The sequence below is a fragment of the Lepidothrix coronata genome, unplaced genomic scaffold (assembly GCF_001604755.1).
Source record: "Lepidothrix coronata isolate B3197 unplaced genomic scaffold, Lepidothrix_coronata-1.0 Scaffold28, whole genome shotgun sequence".
Taxonomy (NCBI): domain Eukaryota; kingdom Metazoa; phylum Chordata; class Aves; order Passeriformes; family Pipridae; genus Lepidothrix; species Lepidothrix coronata.
This window is the reverse complement of record NW_016690208.1, coordinates 5039765-5066046: the sequence shown is the minus strand read 5'-3', so window position 1 is coordinate 5066046 and position 26282 is coordinate 5039765. Positions and strand designations below refer to the sequence as shown.

General features: G+C 47.5%; 1 protein-coding gene across 2 annotated transcripts; it reads right to left on the bottom strand.

The window, feature by feature from the left end:
- Positions 1 to 1451: 1451 nt before the first annotated feature.
- UBAC1 (UBA domain containing 1) lies at positions 1452 to 22173 on the bottom strand. 2 transcript variants are annotated; one of them, XM_017810195.1, is made up of 10 exons: positions 21825 to 22173; positions 16769 to 16889; positions 14820 to 14893; positions 13582 to 13689; positions 12897 to 12999; positions 12132 to 12240; positions 10572 to 10803; positions 9360 to 9446; positions 8487 to 8625; positions 1452 to 6178 (listed from the first exon to the last, which is right to left on the bottom strand). In XM_017810195.1, exons 1-10 carry the CDS (start codon positions 21960 to 21962, stop codon positions 6063 to 6065), a joined length of 1227 nt encoding a protein of 408 aa, XP_017665684.1. In that variant the 5' UTR covers positions 21963 to 22173; the 3' UTR covers positions 1452 to 6062. The 2 variants fall into 2 exon arrangements, with proteins under 2 accessions (XP_017665684.1, XP_017665682.1); XM_017810193.1 differs by having other exon boundaries at positions 12897 to 13014; positions 21825 to 21977.
- Between the last annotated feature and the right edge of the window lie 4109 nt (positions 22174 to 26282).

Genomic DNA, 26282 nt, shown 5'->3' with positions numbered 1-26282 from the left:
ATGCAACCTGTGCTACATAAACAGGCTGCTGGGGGGTTCCTTGCCCTAAACATTGGGGGAAAGTACTGATTAATAAAAAACAAACCCCCAAAAAACTCCAAATGTACTCTAGAGATCCTGTCTCCTTCAGAGAAATAATCTCACACACTTACACTCGTCATCAGTTGCCTCCAAGGCAGCTGCAGACAAAGGCCAAGGCTCGGAGGCTCTTCCCAGCTCAATCCCAGATCTCCAGCAGCCCAAAGGCAATTTTGGTTACATCACATCATGTGCAAGCTGCTGCATCCCACCAGCTGCTCCTTGCTGGAGCTGTTTTCCTTAATGAGGGTTCCCTTGTTGGGAAAGAAAGGGCTTCAATTTGTCAGTCAACAACTGTCAAGATAAATCCCTCTTCAATGGCATCAGAACATCCCAGGGGATCACCAGATCTTGGTTCACAAAGCCCTTGCAATGAATCTCCCCAAATGCAACTTTTCCTGAAAAACAGAGAAATAAATTCCAGGTGCAAAACCAGCTCCTGAACCAGGATTTCCTGCACAAATTCTGTGGAAGTTTCCTGACCAGCTCTCCAAATATCCCACTTTTTGAGAAACAGTCCCAGCAACCTGCAGGTACAAGGAACGCAGAACAACGATGTGGAGCCACAAACCTTTGCTGCTCCTGCAAATGATGGTTCAGAACACCTTGTAATAAATCAAAAAACTTTATTTTTATGATATATTATAAATGTACAACACACATAACATCAGTGTCTCGGTGTGTATGTGTGAGCAGGTTTAAGCCTCAGGATTCATTCCAGCCCCGGCCGTGGGTCTGACACCTCCACACGCAATAATTCCAGCCTGAACAGGTCTGGCTCTGCCAACACCTCCCTAATTTCCAGGAATACCTTTCAGCAGACAACAGCAACTGCTTAAAAGGATCACAAATTAGCAGCATTCCTTGCCTTTTTTGCCTGGAGGGTTTCTGGAGGGAGCAAATCCTGCTGGTTTTCCCCACTCGGGGAGAGGTCAGCGAGCCACGGGAGCGTGGCCAGAATGAATCCTGAATTCCACAGGCTCAGGGACATCCGCCCTAGTTAAGCTTCAGAAAAGTAATGTTACACCTTAGGAAGAGCTGAGCATGCCACACACTGCTGGCAGTGCCAGATCAAAGTTATCCTACGTGGTACCTAATTATTGGATACACAGGTGACATGAAAAGAAACGTGAAGTCAGTACCTTGCGATATCATTTTCCTGGTGCTGCCTCGTGGGAAGTGCTGGGTAGCAAATCACATTCGTGTACAGTTCGTTAAGCCATGATAAAAATATGCAAATTAAAAATCTCTCCAGGCCTCTGTTACCTGCTGCAACAAAGACACTTGGGCTTGTGGGGGCTTCGCTTAAAACGTGATCCAATTTCCTCCCTCTCCCCAGAGCACGATATAAAACTATACCCAAATTCAGTAAGAATTTAATGCATTTACATTTATTGAAGTTCACATGCTGCAAACAGGATCTGCATTGAAGATCTTCAAATCTAGGGCAAGAGGTCCTGAAAAAAAACCCCTTTTGCTACACCCAGATGTCGGGATGGAGGTGAGAACAACCACCATGAGAGCACATTCACGTGGACATAATTTCCTCTGCAGGGAGGTGGGGGTTGCACCCACTGCCCTACACCAGCCAGCACAAATCTCTCCGAGGAGTAACTGTCCCAGAGAGGAGGATACAGGAGCATCCCAAACCTCAAAGCTCAGGGACTTACGGTCGGATGGAAATACCAGCTGGAAGCGCCGCTATTCTGCGAGTTAATAAAAATGTTATTTATTATTAAAAGTAGAAAAACAGGGCGGTTACTTTGGATGAAACACTCATTATCCTGTGCACAAGACTTTGGGAAAATTGCCCCTGGAGCAGAGATCACAGGTAACCTCTGTGTCCCTTCTACAGGCAAGATTTGCTGACAGTGTCACTGTACATTCGTTTGGTGCGATGCTGATTTCAACAACTTCCAAAATATATTAAAAGATCCTCAGCCCATGAATCACAATGCCTAAAAAAATTAATTATAACAGTCCTAACTAAAAAAAAAAAATGATTTCAATAACCACTAAAGTGTTGCTTGGATATGAAGATCAATCTCCAAAAGACAAGTTTGGTTCCAGGAGAGTGAGGAAAGAAATGGGGGGGGTGTCAAGGTTTGGGTCACATCTGTGAGAGGCTGAGAGGAGCCAAGAAAAGCCACGAGCTGGAGGTCTTGGAGCTTGTGCAGGAGGGAACCTCACACCTTTCCAGAGGAGGAATGCACTGCTGGCTGCTTTAGGAACCATGCAAGGCAATTTTCCAGCTGCATGGAGAACAGAAACGTCCTTGAAATGGAGCAAAGACCAGCGAGCCGGGAAGCAGCTGGGTTACCCTGTGTGACCATGGCCAGGGAGTGATGCAGCAATCCTAAAGGAAGACTCATGCCACTGCTCACAGGGAGAGAAGGAATGGCAGATTCTTTGGACTGGACCAGGGACTAGGGTTTAGCAGGAGTTACACAAGCTCGGGCTCACAGGTCAGGACAATCAAGGTCCAAGCTGAAGTAGCCACTGGCCTTTTTTCCAAATACATCCCTTTAAATGCATCCCCCCTAAAAAGAGTATAAATACGAAGCCCTGAGAACAAACTTCCATATAGTACATTTCTATTAAAAATATCAGTGTTCTGATGACAAAATTATAAGTTAGATATAGTTCAATAAATAGCTGGTTGGCTTGCAAGAGTCCTGTCACAGCAAAAGGTACAAGATTGTCTCTGTCAGTGGGGAAATACTGCAAGAAACACAATTAGTCACCTACCACCCCATCTCCTCCCTGCTCCAGCTCACAGGCCTCCAAATATTCCTTAGACCATGTCATGAGAAACTTAACTGTGACATGTCCCTGCTGGTTAGAACTTGAACACCAGATATGCAAGGACAGGACCTGAGCCTGTAAACCCTCACTGTGAGTTCCTCACAAAACCAGCTGGTTTATTTAACAAGACTATCCCCTGGGTTTAGGGATCTCTCACAGACCAGGGAACAGGACAACTGATCACCAGGCAAAGCTCTTGTCACACACATTCCTTGTGCCTGGGGATCACACAGTCCCACTCAGGAATGGTGATATTCTACTTTGTTTTTGCAGGTTTTGTAAAAACTGGGCCAATCAAAGCCTTTACAAGCACCACGGACTCAACTCTGTGAAGCAGCAGCAATCCCACCCCCTGGAGTGATGGGGACACACAGCTCCTGGACTAATTCACACCCCCAACCCACAGATGTCTTGAGCAATTCCTCACGTGTTCCTTCAACCTCAAGGGTAGTTTTGGGTTGTTTTAAACCAACTCCCGTGCCTTGCTGCAAACACCACACCCCCTAAATTCTGCTCTCTCTCAGCTTCTGGTCACTGCAAACTCAAGTTCCCCCAAGCCAAGCAGGGCCCTGTTAAAGCCACCCCAAACAAGAACACACTCTCCAACACCTCAGCTGTGCAAGTGTGGAGCTCTGGAACAACCAAACCCAGAAATAACCATGGATTCTCAAGCCTCCAAGCATTCCAAAGGTGCAGCATTCCTTTATCCCTACAGTCTGTAACTGCTGCTGCTGAACCTGGGCAATCTCACCTTCTATTACATAAGAATAATTTGTTTTACTGAAGCTTTTTGCCCACACTTTATAACCAGTTCAGTGGCACTGAGGGGTCCTGGCTGACCAAGGGAGGCAGCTCAGATCCCTTTTATCTCCCTGGAAGCTCCATAGCCACTCCACAGTCCAACCATGTGCTGCTGAAATCAAAACCAGCATTTCCCAAGCCTTTACATTCCTCAAGACAGTTCCTTAAGTCTGAATCTCTCCTTGTCCACTCAAAAGCCAAATACACCCCCCACCAAACTACAGGGTAGTTTTTCCCAACTTTCCCTTCTAAAAACACCCATTACAAGGAATATTAACCAGAATCCTGATTGGTAGAGAAGGATGTGTGGCTCTAACATTAAGAGCTTCAAGTAAAACAGTCTTCTGGTATTATTACAAGAAAAAAAGCTTCAGGGATAAGCAAAAAATGGACAAAAATAATCAAGCCCTCTCATAACACCACAACATTCAGTCACAACTACTCGTGAGTAGCTGTGCTGAGCTCACTGGGGTGCAGGATCTGGTTCCTGGCTTGAGTTACAGGAGAAGGTTATAATTTAATGTCACGTTGTCAGTCTATTCTTAGCAAGAGCCCACAAAAATGGTTTTACTGTCCAATTTGAACAGAAGAAGCATCTCTATAAAGCTTGGAATTTCTAAGTGCAGAAGTAAATATTTCAGCAGTCATCTCAACTGTAAAGCTTCAGAAGGAATTACAAATTGCAAAAAAAAAAAAACAAACCAATAATAAATCCTGGGATAGTAAGTCAAGATAAAATCTCAGGCTGTTTTGATTTCCCCACCCTTCATATTAATGATGAGAAATTGGCAACTTCAGTGCCTCGACTGCAGAACAGCACAGAACACATGCCAAGCTCAGGCCAAAACTTGTTGTAGGGTTTCAGGTTGCATCTTGTTGAGTTTTTGTTTTAAAAAAAAAAAAAAAAACAACAAACCAACCAAACCCCAACTGCACAGAAAAACCCTCCCACACTTCCAGAGGTGACTTTGCTCAGGATTGACAGGACACCTCTGGGCTGGTTAAGCACAGGGTCTCCTCCTGGTTGCTCTGCAGTTTGGAGAGGCAGGACTTGCCTATCCTGCCTTTCCTAAGGGGTTGTGAAGCACAGGACATGGCAGGGATGATGGCAGATACCATTTATATTTCATTAAGTTGGAAATAAACCCCAATTTTTTTAGCAGACTGTTAAAAAGTGACACCTGCAGAGCCCAGTTGTAAAATCCCAGTCGTGGATATTCACAGTTCTGCTCTTAAAAGCTCAGAATTCCTGTCTCAAACCTCAAGTCAGTCTCCTGGCAAAACAGGAAAGACCCAGCCTGACATTCTTGGTATGGCCATGGTAAAAATAAGCATAAAGAAACCCCACTTCTAACTCAAAGATAACAATTTCAAGCGTGCTTTAAATGCCTTAAACAAGATAAAAACCTACGTGGTTCTGCTGCTTTACAGATCAACAACCCCCCCCATGCAAATCAGCTGCTTCTTTGTAAACAGAATAAAAACCCCACAGAAGTCCCTTTCCAAAACTGTGCACATAAAAATGGATTAAAAAAACCCCACTATGTGAACATATCCCTCCTTGCAATGGGATATGGAAGAGGGATACGAGCTCAGGAACTGCAGCCACGTGGGAATTCAAGTCTTGGTGTGGTGAATTCTGTGGCGAGAGAGAAGCTGCACCTTTGTGGTACCTGACAGAGAACCTCCTGCAAGTACAACCCCTGTGGGACTGCAACAACACTAATGCAGCAAATAAATAGGAAAAAGTAATGCTATTTATTTAGAATTCCATCTCTGAATGATTCTGTTTTAAATTAAACAAGTTTGGACAGAAATGTGCTTGCTCTCCCAATATTTGGGGCTTTTTAAAAAAAAACATTTCCTAAAATCGATTTTTTTTTTTTTTTAAAAAGCAGTTTTGCAATTTGATCAAGCCATAAATTAATACTGTATGGAGATGATTAATATCCTATGCCAGTGGTCAGTGACCTTTTGTAAACACTAGCCAGGTCCTAGCAAAGCTGGCTAGAAAACTACTGTCACAGGCCTTTTTAACAAGCAGGATCGTGTTTCTTTCCAACAATCAGATTCTGAAGTGTTTTAGCACAAAACCTTTTCCTATTTGTGTGGTTTTTTTTTTGTTTGTTTTGTTTTTCTGATATACTTTATTTTAAACCTAATACCTGAAAACAAAAACAAGTCTTCAAACCTCTTCCACTAACACTAAAATCCACAAGGCAACTCACTCCAGTTGGCCGTAACTACAAAAGCTCTCGTGGGAGAGACCCACCTCAGGATCTCCCCCCTCGCCTCCCTTCCCCTTCCAGCTGCCCCCTCCCCAAACTTCCCTGGAGTGAGGGGCAGGAGGAAGTGGCACGGTGCACTGGGACCCCCCTCTACGTGCGATTCAGCGTCTGGAAGATCCGGGAGATCTGTAACATCACGGGCCCGGTTTCGGGGTCGTTCATCCACTGGGTGCTGTTCAAGGGGTTTTCAAGCATATCCTCAAAGGCTGCCAAGAGATGGGAATTGCAACAGTTAGTCCTGGCAAAGCTTCAGTGCTTGGGATGTTTCAGGACAGTTAGAAATGGCTACAGCTCAAAGGCAGTGGGCAAGCACGACCCAGAAATGGTGGGAATGCACCTTGTACCACCTGTGCTCCAAAGACTCCACAGTCTGGGATGATGGTCCAGGTTGTGCTTTCCTCATTTCTCAGCATTAACTTCACTGCAGACAGCGATTAAATGCTCAGCCTGGATTACAGTCCATCCCACAAAACCTCAAGGCCGTGGGGTTGAAGGGCTAAAGCCTTAACAAATGTCCCCAGGCATTTGTCTGCAGGAACATGCCATGCAATCCATCCGTTTGTGAAGGCCCATCTGCTGCCAGCACTCCTACAGAACACTCTCCTGCAGCTCCACTCCTCTGATCAAACATTTTTCCACATCCCAGCCTGGATTTCTTGCACCAGTATCCCTTTTTTCCCTGGTACTTAACTGAGACAGTTCATGGAAAGCACCATCACCTGTTCCCTGTGCTGCCCTGAGGCTCCTCTGGAGAGGAAACTAAGCCAGCAAAAGCAGAAATGCCAAAGGCTACACAGAGCCAGCACAAGTGTAGCCCTTTAAGCCCCCAAATCTCAGAGTTCCAGCTTTTCCAGAGGCCCTGGAGCCACAAGGGAAGCAGCATCTTATTCCTCCTTCCTGATGTCTGAAGAGCAGAGGATGTCAAGGAGGCAGCCAGACACAGGAGGGGAAAGGCTGGGTGTGCACAAAAAGATCACCTTCATTTTTTTAAGAGCATTTTTTCTTTCTGTCTTTACAATGAGCTTTGTTGGCTGCTTGCTTTGTTTGCTGGTTTATTATTTTCCAGCTTTCACCCTACTCCTCATGTTGAAGGAATCAGGCAGCCACTGCAAGAGCCAAGCTGCAAATCTGGCAGGAAAACGGGCCAGGCAATGATTTCTAAGCCTTTTGACAGACACTGAGCTGAACTCCTGGACATTTGGAGCCAGTCATTACAGAACAGGACAAAAAAAGCAGCTGCAGAGTCCCCAAAATGTCAGTGTTGAGTCTGGCACCAAGGTCAGTGTTGGTTTTCCCAGGAGTGTCAGTGCACAGAGCTCAACTGCCATTAGTGGGAGCTGGAAGTGCCCAGCACCTCTGAAAGGCTCATCATTAATACCTTGCTCAAGGTCATGCAGCACTGCCTCCAGAAAAGCCCAAAATAAAACACACATCTCACCTTTCACCACTTGAACTATATTCTTTTACACAGAGTCAAAAGCTTAAAACCAAAGGTTTATCAATACTCTGTAAGAAACCCATTAAATGTAAAAGCTCATTATTAAAATCTGTGACATAAGCAATTTGCAGATGTATCCCTAGGAATATATTCTCTGATGTTCATCCAAGCTCCTATAATGGCATTTCATTTTCTATTTATACTCTGAGCTGCAGTGTGGAACCCTGGTTGGAAATGAAGAGACCATTTGTTCAGAAATCAGGAGTGGGAAGGTTCTGCTCTTGAATTATTTAAAGGCTTGCAAACTCTCCTAATTACACTTAAAGCAGTATTTTCAAGAGCCCTCTTGATTGAGCTGTGCATGCAGCCTTTATTTAAAGGCATTGCCTCAAATAAATTTTGAAGACAAAGACTAAATGGAAAACTTTAAATATACATCACAGAGCCAGTCATTGTTCTGTGTTGTCAGAGGGAGCAATTCCTCCCAGCTTGGAGGCTCTGCTGGGTACATGCTGTGCTCACAGCCCTTCTGACCATGAACACACAGACTTCACCCCAGAGCTCAAACCCAAACGAGGGGAAGTGTGTTTTCACATTTTATCTCAATTTTGACAGGCAAAGCCTTAGCTCAGCCTTCTTGTTTGGATACTTTTCCACAAGTTATCTTCTGTCTCAGTGATCAGGCCTGGCTCACAGGGAGCTGCACAGCAGGACCCAGCCTTGTTTTTTCTGGGAAATAATCAGAGTTCGAGACAGACATTCCTGATTTTTCCCCTCGTGGCCAAAGGGAGCACACAAAAGGTCTCCTAAATCCACAAAAGCATTGCAGCCAGCAGCTATTAAAGTTCTGAGTTCAGCAAGTGTAATCCTGGGGAATTAGGATCATTTCTGGGACAGCCCCAAGGTCTGGGTTTAGCTGAGCTGCAGGATGAAGCAAACACAAACAGCGGGGCTGGAAGGGAGGAAAGGGGTCCAGAGCTGCCCCAATCCCCCAAAGGGGGCTGTCATCATCCAGGCTCCACTTCCATTGGCTGGTAAATGCATGGATGTGCAGCAGGAACCCAGGTAGGACTTACCTAGTAGAGTTTTAGGGTTGGTGAGCCCTAACTGTACCACTGGGTTTTCTAAGATGGCTTGGAAGAGAGGGCTGTTGGTGTCAATGCCCTTATCTAAGTCCTCTGGAGAAGGTTTTCTGTCTCCCAGCAGCCACTCACACTGAAAGAAATCACCAGGCACAAGAGATTTCATTAGAACCCAAGTGTCTCAACATAAAAGTTTTGGTAACGTGGCATTTTAAAAATACTTTTTCCTCCCACAGTTAAAGCCTGAGCTGTGCATTTCTTTTCACACCATTTACTATTCACTTGCACCACCCAGCCCAGTATCCCCTCTCTCCAACAGTAGCCAGCACTGGATCCTTAGGAGGAGAAGATTCCTTGGCTGTCAGCTGTGCCCACATAATTTTCCTTAACACATCACCCACTAGCAGAGGGACTAATGAATCTTTGAAAACCTTAACATTTTTTGATTCCAGAAACTGTGGAAGCATTGCTGCTGAACGGTCATTTACACAACTGCATGGCTTGAATCTCTGCTGGATCACTTATTCCTGTCCTTTAATCAGTTATTAATTACAGGGAATACCTTTGCCTTTCTCAGGAAAGCACAATCTCTTTTGCACACTGTGGTGAGGGAGTTTTGTCTAAAAAGTTTTTAGAAAGCCCACGTGTGCTGTGCTGGACAGATCAGCCCCAACCTCACACACCCCGAGCTCCTCTGAGCAGTCTGAACCCTCTGTATTGTAGTTGTGTATCTAACTTGAAAGAGGTTCCTTGAACCTCCAGGAACAGTTGGCTTTAGTATAAAGCAAAACATCACCCAATTCCATGAGGAAAACAAGCAGCTGAAGAGACTTTTAGAGGAGTAGGGAAGGGGAATGTTGTACTCACAGCTGCATTTTGCTGGTTGTTGTTTACTCTGAGTGCATCCACCACTTCCTTCTCATCAAATCCCATCTCCATCAGGGCAATGACAGCCTGGAGAAGAATTGCACAGCTTAATAAGTGTAACATTTAAAGCAGAAATGAGAGCAATCATGACCTTTCACCTTCTGCGTGTGGGGTTTTTGTGGGGTAAAAACCCCTCATTGTTTCCATTTGGGGACCACTCAGTGATTTCATCAACAAAGTTTTCAAATACCCTACTTCAAAAGTGTCTTCAGTATGGAAGAAAACTAAATCTTAAGAGTGAAGGTAGTTCTTGTCCTCAACACTGAAAGCTGAATGCAAGGCAAAGAGTAAGTGAACCTGGGGTAGGAAGGAGAGGCACAGGACAAACACCTTGTTTTGGAACTCCTCTCCTGCCATAAAGCTCTTGTTCAAATCGAATGATCAAGGTTTATGTGCATTTGTGGTTCTATTCACCCTATTTAATTTCACTCCTGGATTTATTATGTTGTTAGTGAGTGTGATGTATTTAGATAACAATGTTGAGAAATTGCACCCAGGTCATCAAATGCATTTGCAGCTTTTAACCCAAATCTCAAGTGCCAGATGTCAAAGAGCCCCTCCTGGTGAGCTCCCAGTGTGAGAACAACACTTTCTCAGTGCAGCCAAACCTGTGTTCTGAAAAAAGGGCAACTTCTGTGTTTGCTGCAAGACTCCAACCTGCTGGTGATACCCTTCCTTGCCCCCTAAATAGTCACACCTTTCTGTCCTTTTCATAGAATCCCAGAATGGTTAGAGGTCATCCAGTTCCAGTTCCCTGCCATAGGACACCTTCCACTAGTCCAGGTCGCTCAGAGCCCCATCCAGCCTGCCCTTTTCTACAAAGGACCTCCTCCTGTCCTGCCACCCTACACAGCAGCCAAAGAGGCAGTGCCAGGGGTCTCACTTCAGTCCTCTCAGTTTCCAGGTGCAGAAGTAACAGTGTCTCTCATTTAGACCCTGCATTCCCGAGGTAACATCCTTCCAACTCAGAATATTCCACGACTGGAAGTATTCCTAAATTTAAACACTCTCTAAAGACCTCCACTGAAATCCTGCCAAGCCAGTACAACACACGTGTACCCAGATGTCCCATTTAAATTATTTGCTAAAGATTTATAAGGATTCCTTGGTGCCTACAGTCCCTTCCATCCCTGATGGACACACAGCACGTACCCGCGGGTCCGGACGAAACTCTCTTTTCCTCCGGATCTTCTTGAATATTTCCGTCAGCTCATCCTTGGCCTCTTCCCCTCCCTCTTCCGAGCTGGGACCCGCAGCTGCCTCAGCAGAGGAGGCAGCAGCTTCAGCTGTGGCTTCTGCAGGAGTCTGACCTGGCAGGGGAGCATCCACTGAAGGGTCATCTGCGTGTTCTATCAACCACTCCATGGCCTGGGTCACCGACATGCTGGGAAACAAAGGGGAACAGCGGGATGAGGAACTCCCCAGAGGTACAGCAGGGCTCCACACACCTCTGCCTTTGCTCTTATCCCCCTGGGATATTGACTTGCAGGTTAATTAGCACCTGAAAAGTCACAAATAAAGTGCTGGAGCCAATCTCGGGGCACATCAATTCTCTGTGCACTCAGGGCACCACAATCTTCTCTGGAGCCAGGAAAACAGAGGAACCACGTCCAGCTTGGACAGCTGCAACCCAGAGTTTAACAGGCAGTTCTGAGGGAGTCACCCTACTCTCCCCATCATCTGCTTTGTTGCACAGCAGGCAAACACTGACTGTTTGCAACTGTCGACAAAACTGCCAGCAAAGCACCTTCCAAATTCACATGGAAACACATCTCAGATGGCAAAAACTCTGGTGCTTGAGGAGACCTCCCTCAGACCATCCAGCGACCAAGGAATGCCATTAACAAGAGAAAAAAGGGTGAAAAACATTATATATGAAAAATGTGCCTTGAGCCAGAGCAAAATTCGACAGGGACGACTGCAGTTGGAAATACCCCACTTGGAAATCCCTTCACTGTGACTTCAGGAGAGACCTGTGAGCCCTCAGTGACACAGTCACTTGCTGGGCAGTGCAACTGCTCGAGCTCAGGATCCTCAGAGCTCCCAAACACGTCTTTTTCCCAATGGATATGAAGGAAAAAGCAAGGGCAGGTGAACATGTAACAGGAATTATTACACGTTCATGGAAGGGCAAACCTTTGCCTGTTCAGCTTTTCAGTTATAACCTGAAAGCTGGAGGACAGCAGGGAGAAACTCTTCCTGAGACATTGGAAAAGAGCAACTGGAATGTGTTGTGGACTCTCTTTCATTAAGATTTTTCAAGAATGGCTTAACAAACCCCTCTCAGGAACAAGGCAGTACAGCTCATTGTTCTTAGGGCATGAGAAGTACTACATTCCCTCCTATTTTCCTGCAGTTGCTCTCTGGACTTCACAATATCCTTGGAATGTTTCTAAAGACCAGCACAAAGCATATTTCTACAGCTGAAAGACCAACATGGATGGAACAAGGTGGCTTTTTCCTCTGTGAAATCTGACTTCTAAAGCAGAAGAAAATGTGATTTAATACCTGGAAACAGCCTTGTTAACCCACAGACCTTCCAGGGCAATCCAGTCCTGCTTCCCCTTCCCTGTGCCACCTGCACTCTGCCTGAGGCAGCACTGTTCCCTGAGTTAATGCTTTTCCCAACCTAAATTTAGGTGACCCACATAAGGAAACTTCAGGAAAAATGCAGATTTTTTTTTTCCCAAGCATATGCAGTGATTTACTTACTGATTTAACCGGAGGGCCTTGACAGCTCTGCTCTCTGGGAAGCCCATCTCTGTGAGCTGTCTCAGAGCTATTTCATCCACTCTGTCCTCCTCATCCTCATCCAGCATGGCTACACACACACAAACAGAACAATGTTCAAATTGACTGCAAGCTCAAATAAACCCCTGTGTCAATGCAATGGCATGTGTGAAGTTCAAGCCCCATTCTCTCTTCCATCTCTTCTTTTGTTCCTGCCCCCAGTTTGCCACCTCATCGTTTAATTTGCTGCTCTCAGCTCGGTCTGGCTCAGAGAGATTCTTCCAGGACAAAGACTTTGTCCAGATGTGTTCAAGATCTCAAACAAAAGGCAGTTAACTCACACACGACCAGGGGATTTCCACATAATTAAATATGTGAGATTCACTGAAGATCCATTAATCATTTCTCTAGAAATTAAGTTGGATCTTGTTGTAGCAGCTCTCAAGGACGAGCATTTCCCACCAGCTGAATCAAGAGTCACAGTTTCTCCTCATTTTACTACCTCTTTGTGCATTTTCAACTATTCTTTACCATCCCTACTGATCATTTTTAAATGGACCTTCTCATCCACCCCAAAGGGACCTTATAAATCCCCAAGTTTTGTACAATCTACAAGGTGAAACTTTTGCCACAAAGTTTGTGGCGGCTTTGCTGTCACATCAGGGTCTGAACTTCCCTCTGAGCCCACTCCTGTGCCCTGGAAGCAAACAAATTCCCAGGGCTGAACTACAAAGGATATGTTCATACCATTTGCCTTCTTAAATAGTTCAACTGCATCTGGGTTCAGTGCTAACAATTTCTGTGCAACTTCTATGAGAGACACCAAGATCTTCCGGAGCTCTGTCTGGAACTGCAAGAAAGGAAACTGTCAAAACATTTAGACAGGATGTGACAAGACATCACTGAATCTTAATGTATCTATTGTTATAGCACAGCAGCAGCCTGGCCCTCTGCTCAGAAAGGTGCTTTAGTAGGGCTTTATTTTCATTGTTTACTGGGAAGTCCAGAAAGGTCCTTTTATTTCTACCCCATGGGTCAAGGAAGAGAAGAAACCCCACTGCAAACACCTGAACTATTTAAGCCTGAAGAAATAAACCCCTCTAACATAATGTTTGCTAGATCTTGAATATGTTCTGAGGCTTTTCCATGAATAAAACATTTCAAATCATAAAATACCAATAAAATCCTAAAATCAAAATATGAAGATTATGAAATCATTCTATGTCTCTATGATCATTCAGAAACAGTGGGGTTTTTATCACTAAATAGCATAAGCTGTGTCTAAACTTCTGAGTTATTTATTTTAATATATACTGTATACATCTGAATTTTTCTTATACAGAAAGGAGAAAGGTAGAATGTGTCAAAGGAAAGGCTGCACAGGCTGAAAGGCTGTTGGGGTGTCAGAGTGGGAGGTAAATGCAGTACTTACATCCCTCATGCTGTGATGGGCCACGGTGCGGTCGGCGCTGCGGGAGGGCAGGTTGGCAGTGGCTTTGAGAATGGCATCCTTGTCAGGAGCCTTCTGCTCCTGCTTCCTCTGCAGGGAAGGGAACAGGAGCAGGCTTCATAACCCATTATCCACAGAGCAGAGAATACAGCAGTTTCAGACTCTCCACCAAAGCACCAAGCAGTGCCCTGTAACTTCAATACCACGGGCAAACAGCACCGGGGTCACTCTGCAGTGACAGAGCTAAACTGGGCCTGTTGGCTGCCCCACTTTCAGTCCTCACAACTATTGCTGTTATCTGAACAGGCAGGGAAATTCCAGCATAAAGAGGGAGATGTATTACAGAGGTCTCAGTGCCCAGGACCATATTCTGCTCCCCAGGGCCTGCTCACAGCTCAGCTCATCAAGAGCTGCACCAGCGCTGGGCACAGGAAACACTTCACTGTTTATCCCTGGGGGAGCTGCACTGCCTGCCAGGATCATGCAGGGAATCTGCAGCACATGCTCCTGATCCAGCACAAAACATAGCAGGGTCCAGACTATAAATATTCCCAAGTCTTATAATTTGTGCTCTTACAGTGACATTCTGCACAGCAGGACCATATTGAGGAGAGAGACGGACACAATCCCTGCAGGAAGGGATGCACAGACACCCCAGAAGAAACAAAGCTGTGCAAGGATGAAGAAGAGACACCCAGGAATTCACCATTTTAAGCACAAGGCACTGCTTGAAGTGTTTATGTGATTTACATGAACTGCAGTAACACTGGTGCACAAACAGCACTCTGGGCATCACCGACCCTCAGGAACAATTACACACCAATAAAATGGAATAAAACAGAAAACACTTCAGCTCTAGAGACCTGGTTAGAGGGTGGCTGAAGGCAGGAGACAGCAAGTCAACACATTTCTTTGGGTTTTCCACCAAAGCAAGGCACTTGCTGAACTATAAAGTCATTAGATATTTTTTCAAAGATCAAATCTATGCCACTTCCACAGAGTGCAACTGCATGTCTTATTTTAAGGCAAATGTTCTCAGAATGACAGTTAAAAATGTAAAATCAGCTTTCTCTAAGCTTGGAAGAAATATGAAGTAACTTTCCTAGAACTCAATGGCAGCATTTACCTCTGTAAGCAGAGTACAGCACAGTAACCCTTCCACACACCACCCATAAAGCAGTTAACCAAAACTGCCAAGCTGAGAAGTATTTCAAACTCACCTTCTCCTCTGCAGACACATCTGCCATCTTGGGGAGTGGAGGTGGTGCACGTTTCTTGATCAAAAGCAACACATCTACAAAGAGAATGACACTGCAGTACATTAGAAAGGATGTGAGGACAGTTCCTGTGAGATATTTCACAAATTGCTCCTGGAGATGAATTTTGTATCAATCCCACCGTAGCATCAGACCTTTTTCACCCTTTAGGACCTGGATGGTTTCACACGATTCCTTGGTGCACAGAGAATTCAAAACTGGGTCCAGGATTAATTACACTTTGTGTAACTGGTTTCTTCTCCTCACACACCACCCTTAAAGAGAGGATATTACAGGTTCCAGATGTCTTCTACATAATTAGTACAGCTCATGATAATAAGAAAAGAATCAGCACTGTCGCTGCCTGCACTGAGAAGGAAGCAGCAGAGACAGCACAGATGGTTTTTGGTCTAAGCTGGGGCCAAGCACTCAGCTCCAAGGACTTCCAGCACCAGGCTGAAGCTCACCCTGGTGTGTGGATGGCAGGAGTGGTTCACAGCCTGCAGCAGGGGAGCACCCCTGGCAGCCCACCTGGGCAAACAAGTCTTCATTCTCACATCACCTGGCACCAGCTCTCTTTGGGCTTTTAAGACTAATATTCTCCCTTTAAAGGCAACCTTTTAGTAGAGATCGTGTGATGCTTTGTAGCACCTCAGTCACTGCCACAGACATTCTGAGGGAGGAGATGCAGCCACTGCTCAGAGCCCAAACCTGTGCAGCCCCTGAGCCCTTCAGCCAGGCCTGGCTGACAGGCAGTTTTTAGTCCACTGCACTGGGCAGGTACAAAGCAAACAAAACATGCTTTCCATGACAAGTTTCTCGGTCTGGCCCAGCACAGAACAGCCAAGAGCAGCAGCTGGTGAGGGCTGTGAACCCTCCTCTGTGCAGCTGGTCAGACGTGACAGGAGCCCTGCACAGGCAGCCCGGGGCACTCAGCTGTCACTGGAATCCCTGTCCCTGCCAGGCAGGAGCAGGGAAGGCAGAGCACACACTGCAGGGGGAAAAGGAGTGGAGAGGCAGTCAGTCACCTGACAGCTTGCTGGGATACACAGCTCGTGCTGCCTGGCTGTGCAGACTGCAACCCAACACTCCACAGGAGCCTGGAAAGAACACCCCCCCCAGCAGGAACAGTCCCTTGCCTTTGCCCAGGATGGCACTTCCCAGCTCCTGTCAGTGACAGGTGACACTGCCTTGGAAGGGAAACCATGGCAGCAGTTCCCAGGAAGAAGCAGGGACTCTACTCCTGCAGAGTTTCTGGTTCACACAATATTTCAGTTCTGCTTCTCTCACTTTCTGACACTGCCCTGGCTCCAAAACAGGCCATTACCTTGAGCTGTCCAGTAAAAGCTGATTCCAGCTCTCTTATTTAGGTCTTTGTTTCACATTTAAATCTCAGGAGCAAATACACACCCCAGAAACTCTACTGTGGTCAGTGAGACCACAGTGCAATGGATTTTGACCTGTTTGCAGAGGACAACGAGGTCTAAACTTCACTCAGACCTCAGCAACCACCCTCCTGCTTCACCTGGACACCCTCAAGAAACCCCCTAATGTGGTTCTTGAAGCCATAGAACTATCCTTGAAGAGCTTTGAAGGGTAAATGCTGCCCTGGAGGTTTAAAAAATGACTTTAAAAGGAGATAAAAGAATCAGTTTAACTTATTGACTGAATGACCGCTCTTAATTCCTTTTCAACTCTTAAAAGCAGGAATGAAGAAAAGGAAACTGCTCCAGGTGCTTTCTCTGGGGGGGATAAAAAAGTCTTTTTTCCCCACTTTGTTTTTTTGCCACCTTAGTTAGCTTCCTATGTCAAAGCAGAGAGTAGATATTAAAAATGCTGCTGCTTGGAACTTGCCAAATGAGACACAACCTGCTGCTTCCAGACTGACGGGATTAAAACCCAGACAATCTTACCTCTGTCTTGAATATTTTCCTCCAACACTGTTTTTGTGTCTGTCAGCACCTTCTCAGATGTAGCATGGATCAGCTTGTGATGTGTCACAGTTTTGGGATCCTCCAAGCTCCCAGGGACACACTGCAGAAGACAACAAATACTGGAGATCAGAAGACAGAAACAAGGCTCCTGCATGAATCACTGGGCACTCCAGATTCCCCACATACAAACTGTGCATCATTTCCTGGCTTCTTAATAGCTTAAGCCAGAGGCCAGTGCACAGAATGTGTTTTATTAAAGAACCTGAGGTTTGATTTGTGCCTTTTTGTGAGTGGATTTAGACTTTTTCCCCTACAGAACATCTCTATCACACAACTCCAAGTGCTTGGTCCTATACTCAGGCCTTGGAGATTGGGAGCAAAGCAAAGATGTTCCAGGGCCCACAGCTTAGTTAACTCAGCAACAGATCACCAAGGTCCCTCTCTCTTAGTGAGCAGCAATTAGTATCACAAACTAAGAATGCAGATCTGCAAAGGGCAGCCAGTGCTTTACACAAGGGAAGGTTGTAATGATGCAGGGTGTTCTCATTTGTGGTGTGAAAACAGGAGGAACTCTCTGCTCCATCTAATAATTGTTATTTACACACACTGCCAGAGTAAACAGGGCACTGCCAGCAATGATTTGGGTTTATCTGGCCCTAAACTGGGCAGTTTCTGTACTTGTTTCAAGCTGAATTCAGATTTGGCTGCTGGAGCCCTAACCTGGGTTCCTGCTGGAAGGACTGAACACAAATTATATTCATAGCTCTTCTCCCCAGCCACAAATAATCAGCACAGCACAGGTCTTTCTCATATATGAACGTTGTGCCCAGTTCCTTATTGCAATTCTACATTGTATGTCAATAATTCACTGGGAAATCAAGTTCAAATCCTGAAAAAGGAGTGAACACACAGGCCTGGAGCTGCCTCCTCCTCCCACCAGGGTGGCTCCAGACCCACAGTGAGAGATTTCAGGAACATTATTACATCAGTGCACCTAGAGGCTTCTAAGTTGTTGGAGCGGAAAAAAGAAAGCAAAGTGGTTGCAATTGCAGAAAGGCAAAATTAAAAATAACAACCTACCAACCCCATGAAATTGCTGCTCTGTTCTCACCACAAACCAGGACACTCAACACTGACCTCACCTGCTCTGCTCACTGCAAACAGCTTTTAGTGACACTTCTAAATGCTCCTACCAAGCACTTTTCCCCATGTTTGCTGAAGAACATGTTCAGCCATTCCCAGAAATCCCACTGAAACCAGCCCTTATTTTGATGGAGAATTTAGTCCTGTCCATCACCACCCTCCTTCAAAGGAACCTTTTTAGTCCATCACCACCTTTTGTGCTGACTGCAGCTGATGGAAAACTCAGTTCCCTGCTCTTTTTCCGAACAAAACACACTTGTTTTCAACAGATCCCAGTTCCTCACCTGAATTTGAGTCCAGTTCTGATCCCTCACTGAGATTGAGGGGGAATGTCTGAGTCCTGCTTTGTCTAACAGGAGCTTCTTAGGAATTAACTGCTGAACCAAGGCCAAGGAACACATTAACAGCTGGGAGAACCTCCTGTAATGGATCTGATAAGGTCCCCAAAATGCCCAAGAGGACATCAGTGGAACATCTCTCCAAACAAGCTCCTTGTCCCACATCCTGAGAGTCAGAGCCCAAAAGGAAGAACTGGAAAAGGGGAGCTGTGAGGTGTGTTTGGGGTGGGACACACAGACCTAATACCCATTTTCCCCCAGGAGTGTGTGGGGGCAATCAGAATATTTTACTGCCAACAGAATAACTAGTCATAAAACTAATAAGGTAAAAGTTTAAGTGAAAAAAAAAATCAAAGTTCTGTGGACAGCAATTCTTATTCCCTGTCCCTCCAACCACTTTATTAACAACTGCAGAGAATAATAAGGCGTATTTGGGCACTCCATATATCAAAGGGGCTGCTGAGTGAAACACTTGGCTTATCTTCACACTTTAACATGCTCTGGAATCAGAAAAGCCAGCAGAACAGGCAGTGCCTCTCCAAGCTCTCACCAGTTCCTTTTTAATTGTGGAGTTCACAGCCAGGCAGGTGAGAAACCTTTGTTACAGGTGCCTGAGCAACTGCTGGAATCATAAGCCCTGGTGATGCCAAACACTGTTTGCACAGCTTGGAATCCTGAGAAACCACAGGGCTTTGTTTGTTTTTAAATAAGAAAAAGCTTTTTTTGTTTGTTTGTTTGCTTTAATAACAGAAACATTTGAAAATAGCACTGACACTCCCTGCTACTAAATTTGGGTGGCTTAAACCATCTGTTTAACAAACACAACTATGGTGTTACAGGTGAGAGAGAAAACTAGTGGGAGGGTTGTTTTTTTTTTCCTTTAGCTAACAAAAAACCCCCAACACGTAAAATTTAGGGGAAATAAAGACATCAAGAGTGGCTTTTCAGAGATCAGCAAGCACTGGAATGCTATGGAGGGAAAAGTGGCCCCTTTCCTGGTTCAAACCTGTTACAAATATCTCCCTCTGCTCCCTGAAAGAATGATTCCAAAGACTTCAGGGAACATAACCATCAGCATCTCACAAGAAGTGGCTGCATAAATTATCTCAGGGTGCTATCAAGAATCAGTGCAACATACCCATGATCAGGAGTCATGATTTTTGCATGTCTATTTTCCCCCTCCATACAACTATCCATTATCCATGATGGTTATGCAAATCCACCCTGGGAGCACAAAGAAGCAGAGAGAATGAAATCAAATATCACACCGAGTTATCAATTGTCTTCTGCCCCGACCTGCACGGCAAGGGAAGCATCTATTAATTAAGCTTCCTGATAATTAAAGGCCTCTCAGCTCTGCACATGTGCAGGTCAGCCTCACCCCACCCTGTTTTGGCAGTGTTTGCTCCATTCTGCTTAAACCTCTCAGCTGGAGAGGGACAAAGGGGAGTGTGGGGGGCTCTGAACCCTCAGCTCTCAGTGGGGCAGCCCCATCTTCCCTTGGGATCGTGGAATTCCAGAATGGTTTGGGCAGGAAGGACCTCCAAGATCAACCAGTTCCACCCCCTGCCATGGGCAGGGACACCTTCCACTAGCCCAGGTTGCTCCAAGTCCTGTCTGACCTGGCCTTGGACACTTCCAGGGATGGGGCAGCCACACCTTCTCTGGGCAACCTGTGCCAGGGCCTCCCCACCCTCACAGGGAAGAATTCTTTCCTAATTTCCCATCTAACACCACTCTCTGTCAGTTTGAAGTCATTCCCCCTTGTCCTGGCCCTTGTCAACAGTCTCTCTCCATCTTTCCTGTAGCTCCTTCAGGTCCTGGAAGGTCACAGTCAGGTCACCCCGAAGCTGCTCTTCTCCAGGCTGAACAATCCCAATTTTCCCAGCCTTTCCTCACAGCAGAGCTGCTCCATCCCTCTGATCACCCTGGTGGCCTCCTCTGTGTCCTTCCCATGCTGGGACCCCAGAGCTGGACCCAGCACTGCAGGTGGGGTCTCACCTGAGCAGAACAGAGGGGCAGAATCCCCCCCTCCCCTGCTGACCCTTCTCATCCCTAAATCCAAAAGCACTTGCACAAGGACTATGAGACAGGAAAACCAGGGTGTGCTGGGGCCTGTGGTTTCCAGGAATTCCACCTAAAAGGATACAGCCAGCAGCCCCAAGGCAGAGGCCACCAGGGCTGCTGGGCACCCTTATTTCACCCAGAAAACCAAACCCTTAACCCTTCAAACGGGAGTTAAGCAATGACATATTACAGGGATTTTCTATGGCATGTGTTTTATGTGGGGAAAAATGAAAAAAAAGTCTTTGCAAGACTTTGAAGATGAAAAAAAACCCACTGTTGAATGTGAATTAGCAAGTTGTGCTCTCAGAGGTGGGAGCTGAGGTTCCTGCTTTTGCCACTCCAAAGTTTCACATCCCTCAGGAGGAAATGCTGCAGGATTCAGGATCCAGGGCTGCAGCTGCCAGAGCTGTGCTGGCCCCTGAGCCCAGGGCAGTCCTGGCCATGGGTCCCCACCTCACACGCTGCTGTTGTCAATCAGGGCAGTGCCTCAAACCTCAGTCTGGTGGCTCTGAAACCCTTGGTTTTAACACTGAACACCACAAACACGGGGGGGACCGAGCACAGGGAACCCCTGTTCTCCTGCTCAGCTTCCACTGCTTTTGGGCACCTTTTCTCTTCCAAACAGTGACAAGTAATCTACCCTTTGGCCCCTTCCATCAAGAGCACAGGAGGAACATTAGAAGAGCTTTTAATCACCCCAAAAAAACGCCTCAGTCGCTCCTGTGCCAGCACAGGGGGAGGCTGCGCTAAGATTTTTACAAAACGTGTCATTTTTCCTCCACAGTTCTTTGTTCTTACACAGAAACAAGCCAGGCTGTAATTTCTGAGGGGAAATGATCAGAACCAGCTCAGCAGACTCCAACTCACCCCCCCCAGCTCACACAGGAGCTGATCTCTGACCCCACTGCAGAACACACACCAAACTCTGCAACAAAAGGCTACTAAGGGATTTCCGCCCAAACCCTCCTTTTCCAACACACAAAACTCTCCCAAACGGGTGTTTTCCTTCCATATGGAACAATCCCACATAACCTGGAGGGAGGCAGACAGAGCTAAACATAACACGAAAATATCTGTTTACTTAAACTTTTTCCCCCCCACACACTTTTTAAAGACATTTACAGGGCATTGGAAAAATCAGTTTTCTTCACACAGGACGCACCCACCCTTCCCTCAGTCCCTGACTTCCAGGCTGTTCCCCTGTCCCTGATTTCCAGCCCTTCCCTTCGCTCCCTGATTTCCAGCCTTTTCCCTCAGCCCCTGATTTCCAACCCTTCCTCCCCACCGTCATTTCCACCCTTTCCTCTCGGTCCCACACTTCCCTTCGATCTCCACTTTCCAGCCCTTCCTGCAACCCTTAATTTCCATCCCTTTGCCCCGTTCCCCGGTTTCCATCCCCAGCCTGGACCCTCCGCCGACCCTCCCCAGGGCTCTCCCCCGGCCCCGCCGCCCCCTCCCCGAGCCCCGCCGTCCCCCCCGCTCCTTACGTGCTTCAGGCACCGCTCCTTGAGCTTCTCCACCGTGGTGTCCTCGGGCACCTCCTCCAGCCACTCCGCGCCCTCCATGGTGCACACATGGACCCTCAGCACCTTCCCCGCGAAGATCTTCTCCTCCTGCACGTACATCTCCCCCGGTGCCGCCGCTCCCGCCGCCGGCGGCGCCTCACCAGGCCCGGGGCAGCGCGGCGCGCTGCCGCCCGCCCATGAAGGAGCCCCGGGGCGGTCCGGGGGCGCAGGCGGAGGCGCTGTCCGTGCCCCGGGCGGCCCCGAGCGCGGTGTCCCCGCCGGTGTCACCGCCCGGGCCCCGCCGCCCCTCCGGGGACACGGCGGCGCTCCCGGAAACGGAACTGCGGCGGGCGCGGGGCATGCCGGGAGTTGTAGTGCCGCCGCCGCGGGCGCCCCCGGAAGGGAAGGGGCAGAACCGCCAACACCTGGGCTCGTAGCTGAGCTTTTCTTCAACGCTTAATAAGCCCTTACACACCCTTAACAAACCCTTAATAAGCATTTAATAACGTTTGATAACGTTTGATAACGTTTAATGACGTTTAACGACGTTTAACACCGTCCGTTGCCGGCCCCGCGCCCCCGCGGTGACTAGGCGGCGGCCCCGGTGCATTGTGGGACGGCGCGCGGCGGGATCCCCGCGCTGCCCCCGGTGCATGTCGGGAGTTGTAGTTCCTGGCCCTGAAGGGCTCGGGGGGCCCGGGCAGCGATGGGGGGTCGCGGACACACCCGGGGGGACCGAGGGGACCCGGGCAGCCCAGCGGGAACCTGCGGCCTCGGCCGCGGGCACCGCGCGTTCCCCCCGCCCGCCGTTAGGGGGGGCCCGCGAGCCGCCGGTTCCCTGCCCGCTCCCGTCCCTTCCCGTGGGATTCAATTCCCATTCAATTCCCAGTTTGTTTATTTACTTATTTATTTTATTATTAAAATTTTTTACGTGCTGTGTTATTTATTATGCCTCGTGCCCGAGCTGCTTGGCTTCAGGTTTTGCCAGAGCCGCAGAGCAAAGTTTCCCCGAGTTTATTTAAATTCCCTGTTTATTTAAATTAAAGCAGTGACGAAGCTGCTGGATTTTTATGGATGTGTGAAATGGAGCTGTACTTGTCCTGAAAATGTGAGGAATATGTCATAGTTTCCCCTCAGAGCGTGAGCACTGCAATATTCACGTTACACGGAGAGTGGAGTTGGTTGAAGGGCAGCTAGAGCTCCCTGGAAGGAATAAATCCAGGCGGAATTAGCAGATCCAGAGACAACAAAGCAATAAAGTGCTATGTGAGAAGGAGCTGAGAGCTCTGGAGAGCCAGAACTCCATCCCATCACAAGGCAGAGTCAGTTTGGGGCTGTCAAATGCTGCTGCAACCCGGGGGTGCCTCTCTGGGGGTCTTTGCATTTATTCCGTGCTGGGCCAGCACCTCCCAGGGGCCAGATGGGACATTTTCCTTCCCGTTTTCCCAGCAATCCCATCCCTTTCTGCCGTGGCTCAGCCACCAGCTCCAGAGCCCACGAGAGGGAGCAAATTCCTGCTCAGCAAACCCCGCCGGCCTCCAGGAATAACAACGGGAGTTCCCCTCCCAAAAGCGTGTCCCTGGAGTGCCCACGGGGGTCACACGAGGGGATGGGGCAGGTCCTGGGGCAGTGGGGTGACCCCAAGTCCCGGGAGCAGTGGAGTGATCCCAAATCCTTGTGAAGGCCAGATACCAGCTGCTCGACATGCCCCGGCCACCAAATCCACCCTGAGAACTTCTCTTTCCTCCCAATTCCCAGCGTTTTTGCTTTCCTGTTCCATGGGGGGAGCTGGAAATCTGGACACTGACTGGGGAAGGCACCACTTGGTGCCCCCCCGGCAGCCACTGTTGGGAGAACAAGGGTAAGGTTTTACTGGGAGATATTTTAAGCCAGCCAAGGAACACGGGATGATTTCCCAGCAGGTTGAATTCCATGGTGAGCTCCTGGTGCACGGAGGATGTTCCACAGCCATAAGGGAGCTCTCAGCAGTCACTGCTGCAAGGACAAGCAACATTTGGAAATGAATCTGGAGCTGAGGCAGAGAAAAAAGGATATTTCTGCTCTTTGGCCGTATCTCGAGTTGAAACAGTGCTTGCCTAACACAAGTGGAATACTTTATTTTCATGCTTTGAATGCAGCTCCTGTGTGCTTGATAAAATGGACCCATAAAATTGCAAATACAAGGCAATTTGACTACTGATGGCTAATGCATCATAACGGCCACGGGAATGAGAGCATTTAAAAATACCCCATTTAAACATGTGGCACTACCTCCTTCCCTTGCTCTACAGCAGAATAAATAAACAATATGTGTCTATTATGTTAATATTTTCCAAAGCCAAAAGAATGAGTGCACAATGTGCTGCTTGCTTTTTATGGCCAATCCATTATGGCCAGAGACCAACATGGGAATGAGAAAAGGGGGAATCAACAGCTCCTTTCCTTTGAGGAAAGGCTCCTTTTGTTTTACATCTCCAGGTGAATGATTTTCCAGGAACTTTCTCCATTACCCAACCTTAGCCCCCCCAGAAGTGTTCCAGGCCAGGTTGGACGGGACTTGGAGCAACCTGGTCTGGTGGAAGGTGTCCCTGCCCATGGCAGGGGGTGGGATGAGGTGGGCTTTAAGGTCCCTTCCAACCCAAACCATTCTGGGGTACCGGGATTCAAAGAGGGCAGGGGTGGGAGCAGGACCTGTGTTCTCCACAGCCAGCAGTCTGTGCCTCTCCTGGGCTGATTTCTTCCCTTGCAAGGACTCCAAGGAGCTTATTCCAGACCAACCAGTGCCGGCAGAACGGGAACATCCAGTTTGGGAAAGTCCACACCAACAAACCCGTAATACCTTTTAAATTGTCTGTGAGTGGGAGGAAGAAAAGAGAGTGAAAATTACACACAATCCCCCTTCCCCCCCCAGCTTTTCCTGGGCAATCACAGAATTTAGCAGGACAACTCCTGTGGGATGCTCCATCATGTCATCCACGACTTGTGTATCGACTCCCTTCTCCTGCTGCTGCCGAGTGAAGAAATATGAGAACAGGAGGGATAATGAAGCAGACATGTTTTCTCCAAATCAAACCCATTCTCTCTTCAGCTGGGATAAAAGGGTAAAGAACTTCCCCTTCACGATATTTCTCTCAGTAATGTGTTTTGACAATTTAATTTAGAAGTCATAGAGTAGCAAAGACGAAGTCACCCGGTGGGTGGACACCGGCGAGTTCAGTTGCCTTTGTGATGAATTGGTGATAGTCCAGAGATGACAAAACAACACAGGGGGACAAGAGGGAGGCTGGCAGCACTGTCTGCAGCGTGCACAGGATAAATTGAATGCTACACTTCATCCAGGAGCTCCAGCAGTCCCAGGCATTCCGACGTAATTTATGAACTGCAATTAGCATTTTATTACGGCTCGTGCCTGAGCTGCACCAATCACTCGGGTTCAGGTTTTGCAAGAGTTGCACAGCAAAGTTTTTGTAAGTTTAAAGTATCTGTTTATTCAAATTAAAGCAATAAATATGCTCAAGCAGTGGCTTTCCTGTTTTCCAGTTGCAGAGGTTGAGAGTGTGGGTTTCTCGTGGAGGTTTTTAGCAGCTCTGACAGCAGACACGTGTCCTGCTTGTGTTGGACAGCCTGCCCCAGGAATGCTGTGGGATTGGTGCAGGATCACCAGCAAAGCAGCCACGGGAAGCACCAGGATCTGTCTGTGCCCAACAGCCCCAGTTTGGGATCTCAGCTGTGCCCATCACCCAGGCTGATGCCTCGCTGTGCCACAGAGGAGCCCCAGCTCTCACCTGCCCTCTGAGCCCTCTCTCTGTGTGGGTCTGAAGCCCCACGGGAGCCCCATCCTGATGGTCCAAGGCTGATGGCTCCCAGATTTGTTTCTCCTTTCCTGAGACATGGAAACTTCTGTCTCCTTCCCCAGCCAGACAGCAGAGGAGTAACCACTCCTGCTCCTCCCCTCTCCATCCTAGCTGGGGAGCAGTGCCCCTCTGTTTTTCCTGCCCTGCAAACAGAGGAGCATCTTAAAAACCTTTCTGAGAAGAGTGTCTGAAGTTGGAAACTGGAAGAATTGGTGGGCAATAACCACCAGAATGTCATTTCCAGCACTGGTTCAGGACCCACAGCACCTCAGAATCCCTCTGTCCCATCCAGCTTTGCCTGCAGCTGACATCCCAATGCAGGGACACGCAGATCTGTTGTACAATTTAACTCCAGAATCGCTTTGAAAGGCCCCCGACTGTGCTCCAAACGACTCTGCAGGTTGTTATAAATATACAAAGCTTTTTGTGGGGATATTCATGAAATTCTATCACCGCTTACAGGGGCTGGTAATGGCCTTGTTTATGTATGGGCTCTATACCTGGTTTTGCAGCCTCTCCAAACACAATTCCATTACGCTGTTTAACTGCTCTATCAGTGCAGTACTTAGCTCTCCCTGCTTCCCAG

Excerpts from the sequence above, each read along its gene's own strand:
- UBAC1 (XM_017810193.1), bottom strand. The coding sequence starts at position 21,962 with ATGTACGTGCAGGAGGAGAAGATCTTCGCGGGGAAGGTGCTGAGGGTC. Across the intron at positions 13,690-14,819 it reads ATGTGTCTGCAGAGGAGAAG|AGGAAGCAGGAGCAGAAGGC; the intron begins GTGAGTTTGAAA and ends CCTTCCCTGCAG. Across the intron at positions 6,179-8,486 it reads CAACCCTAAAACTCTACTAG|CCTTTGAGGATATGCTTGAA; the intron begins GTAAGTCCTACC and ends ATCTCTTGGCAG.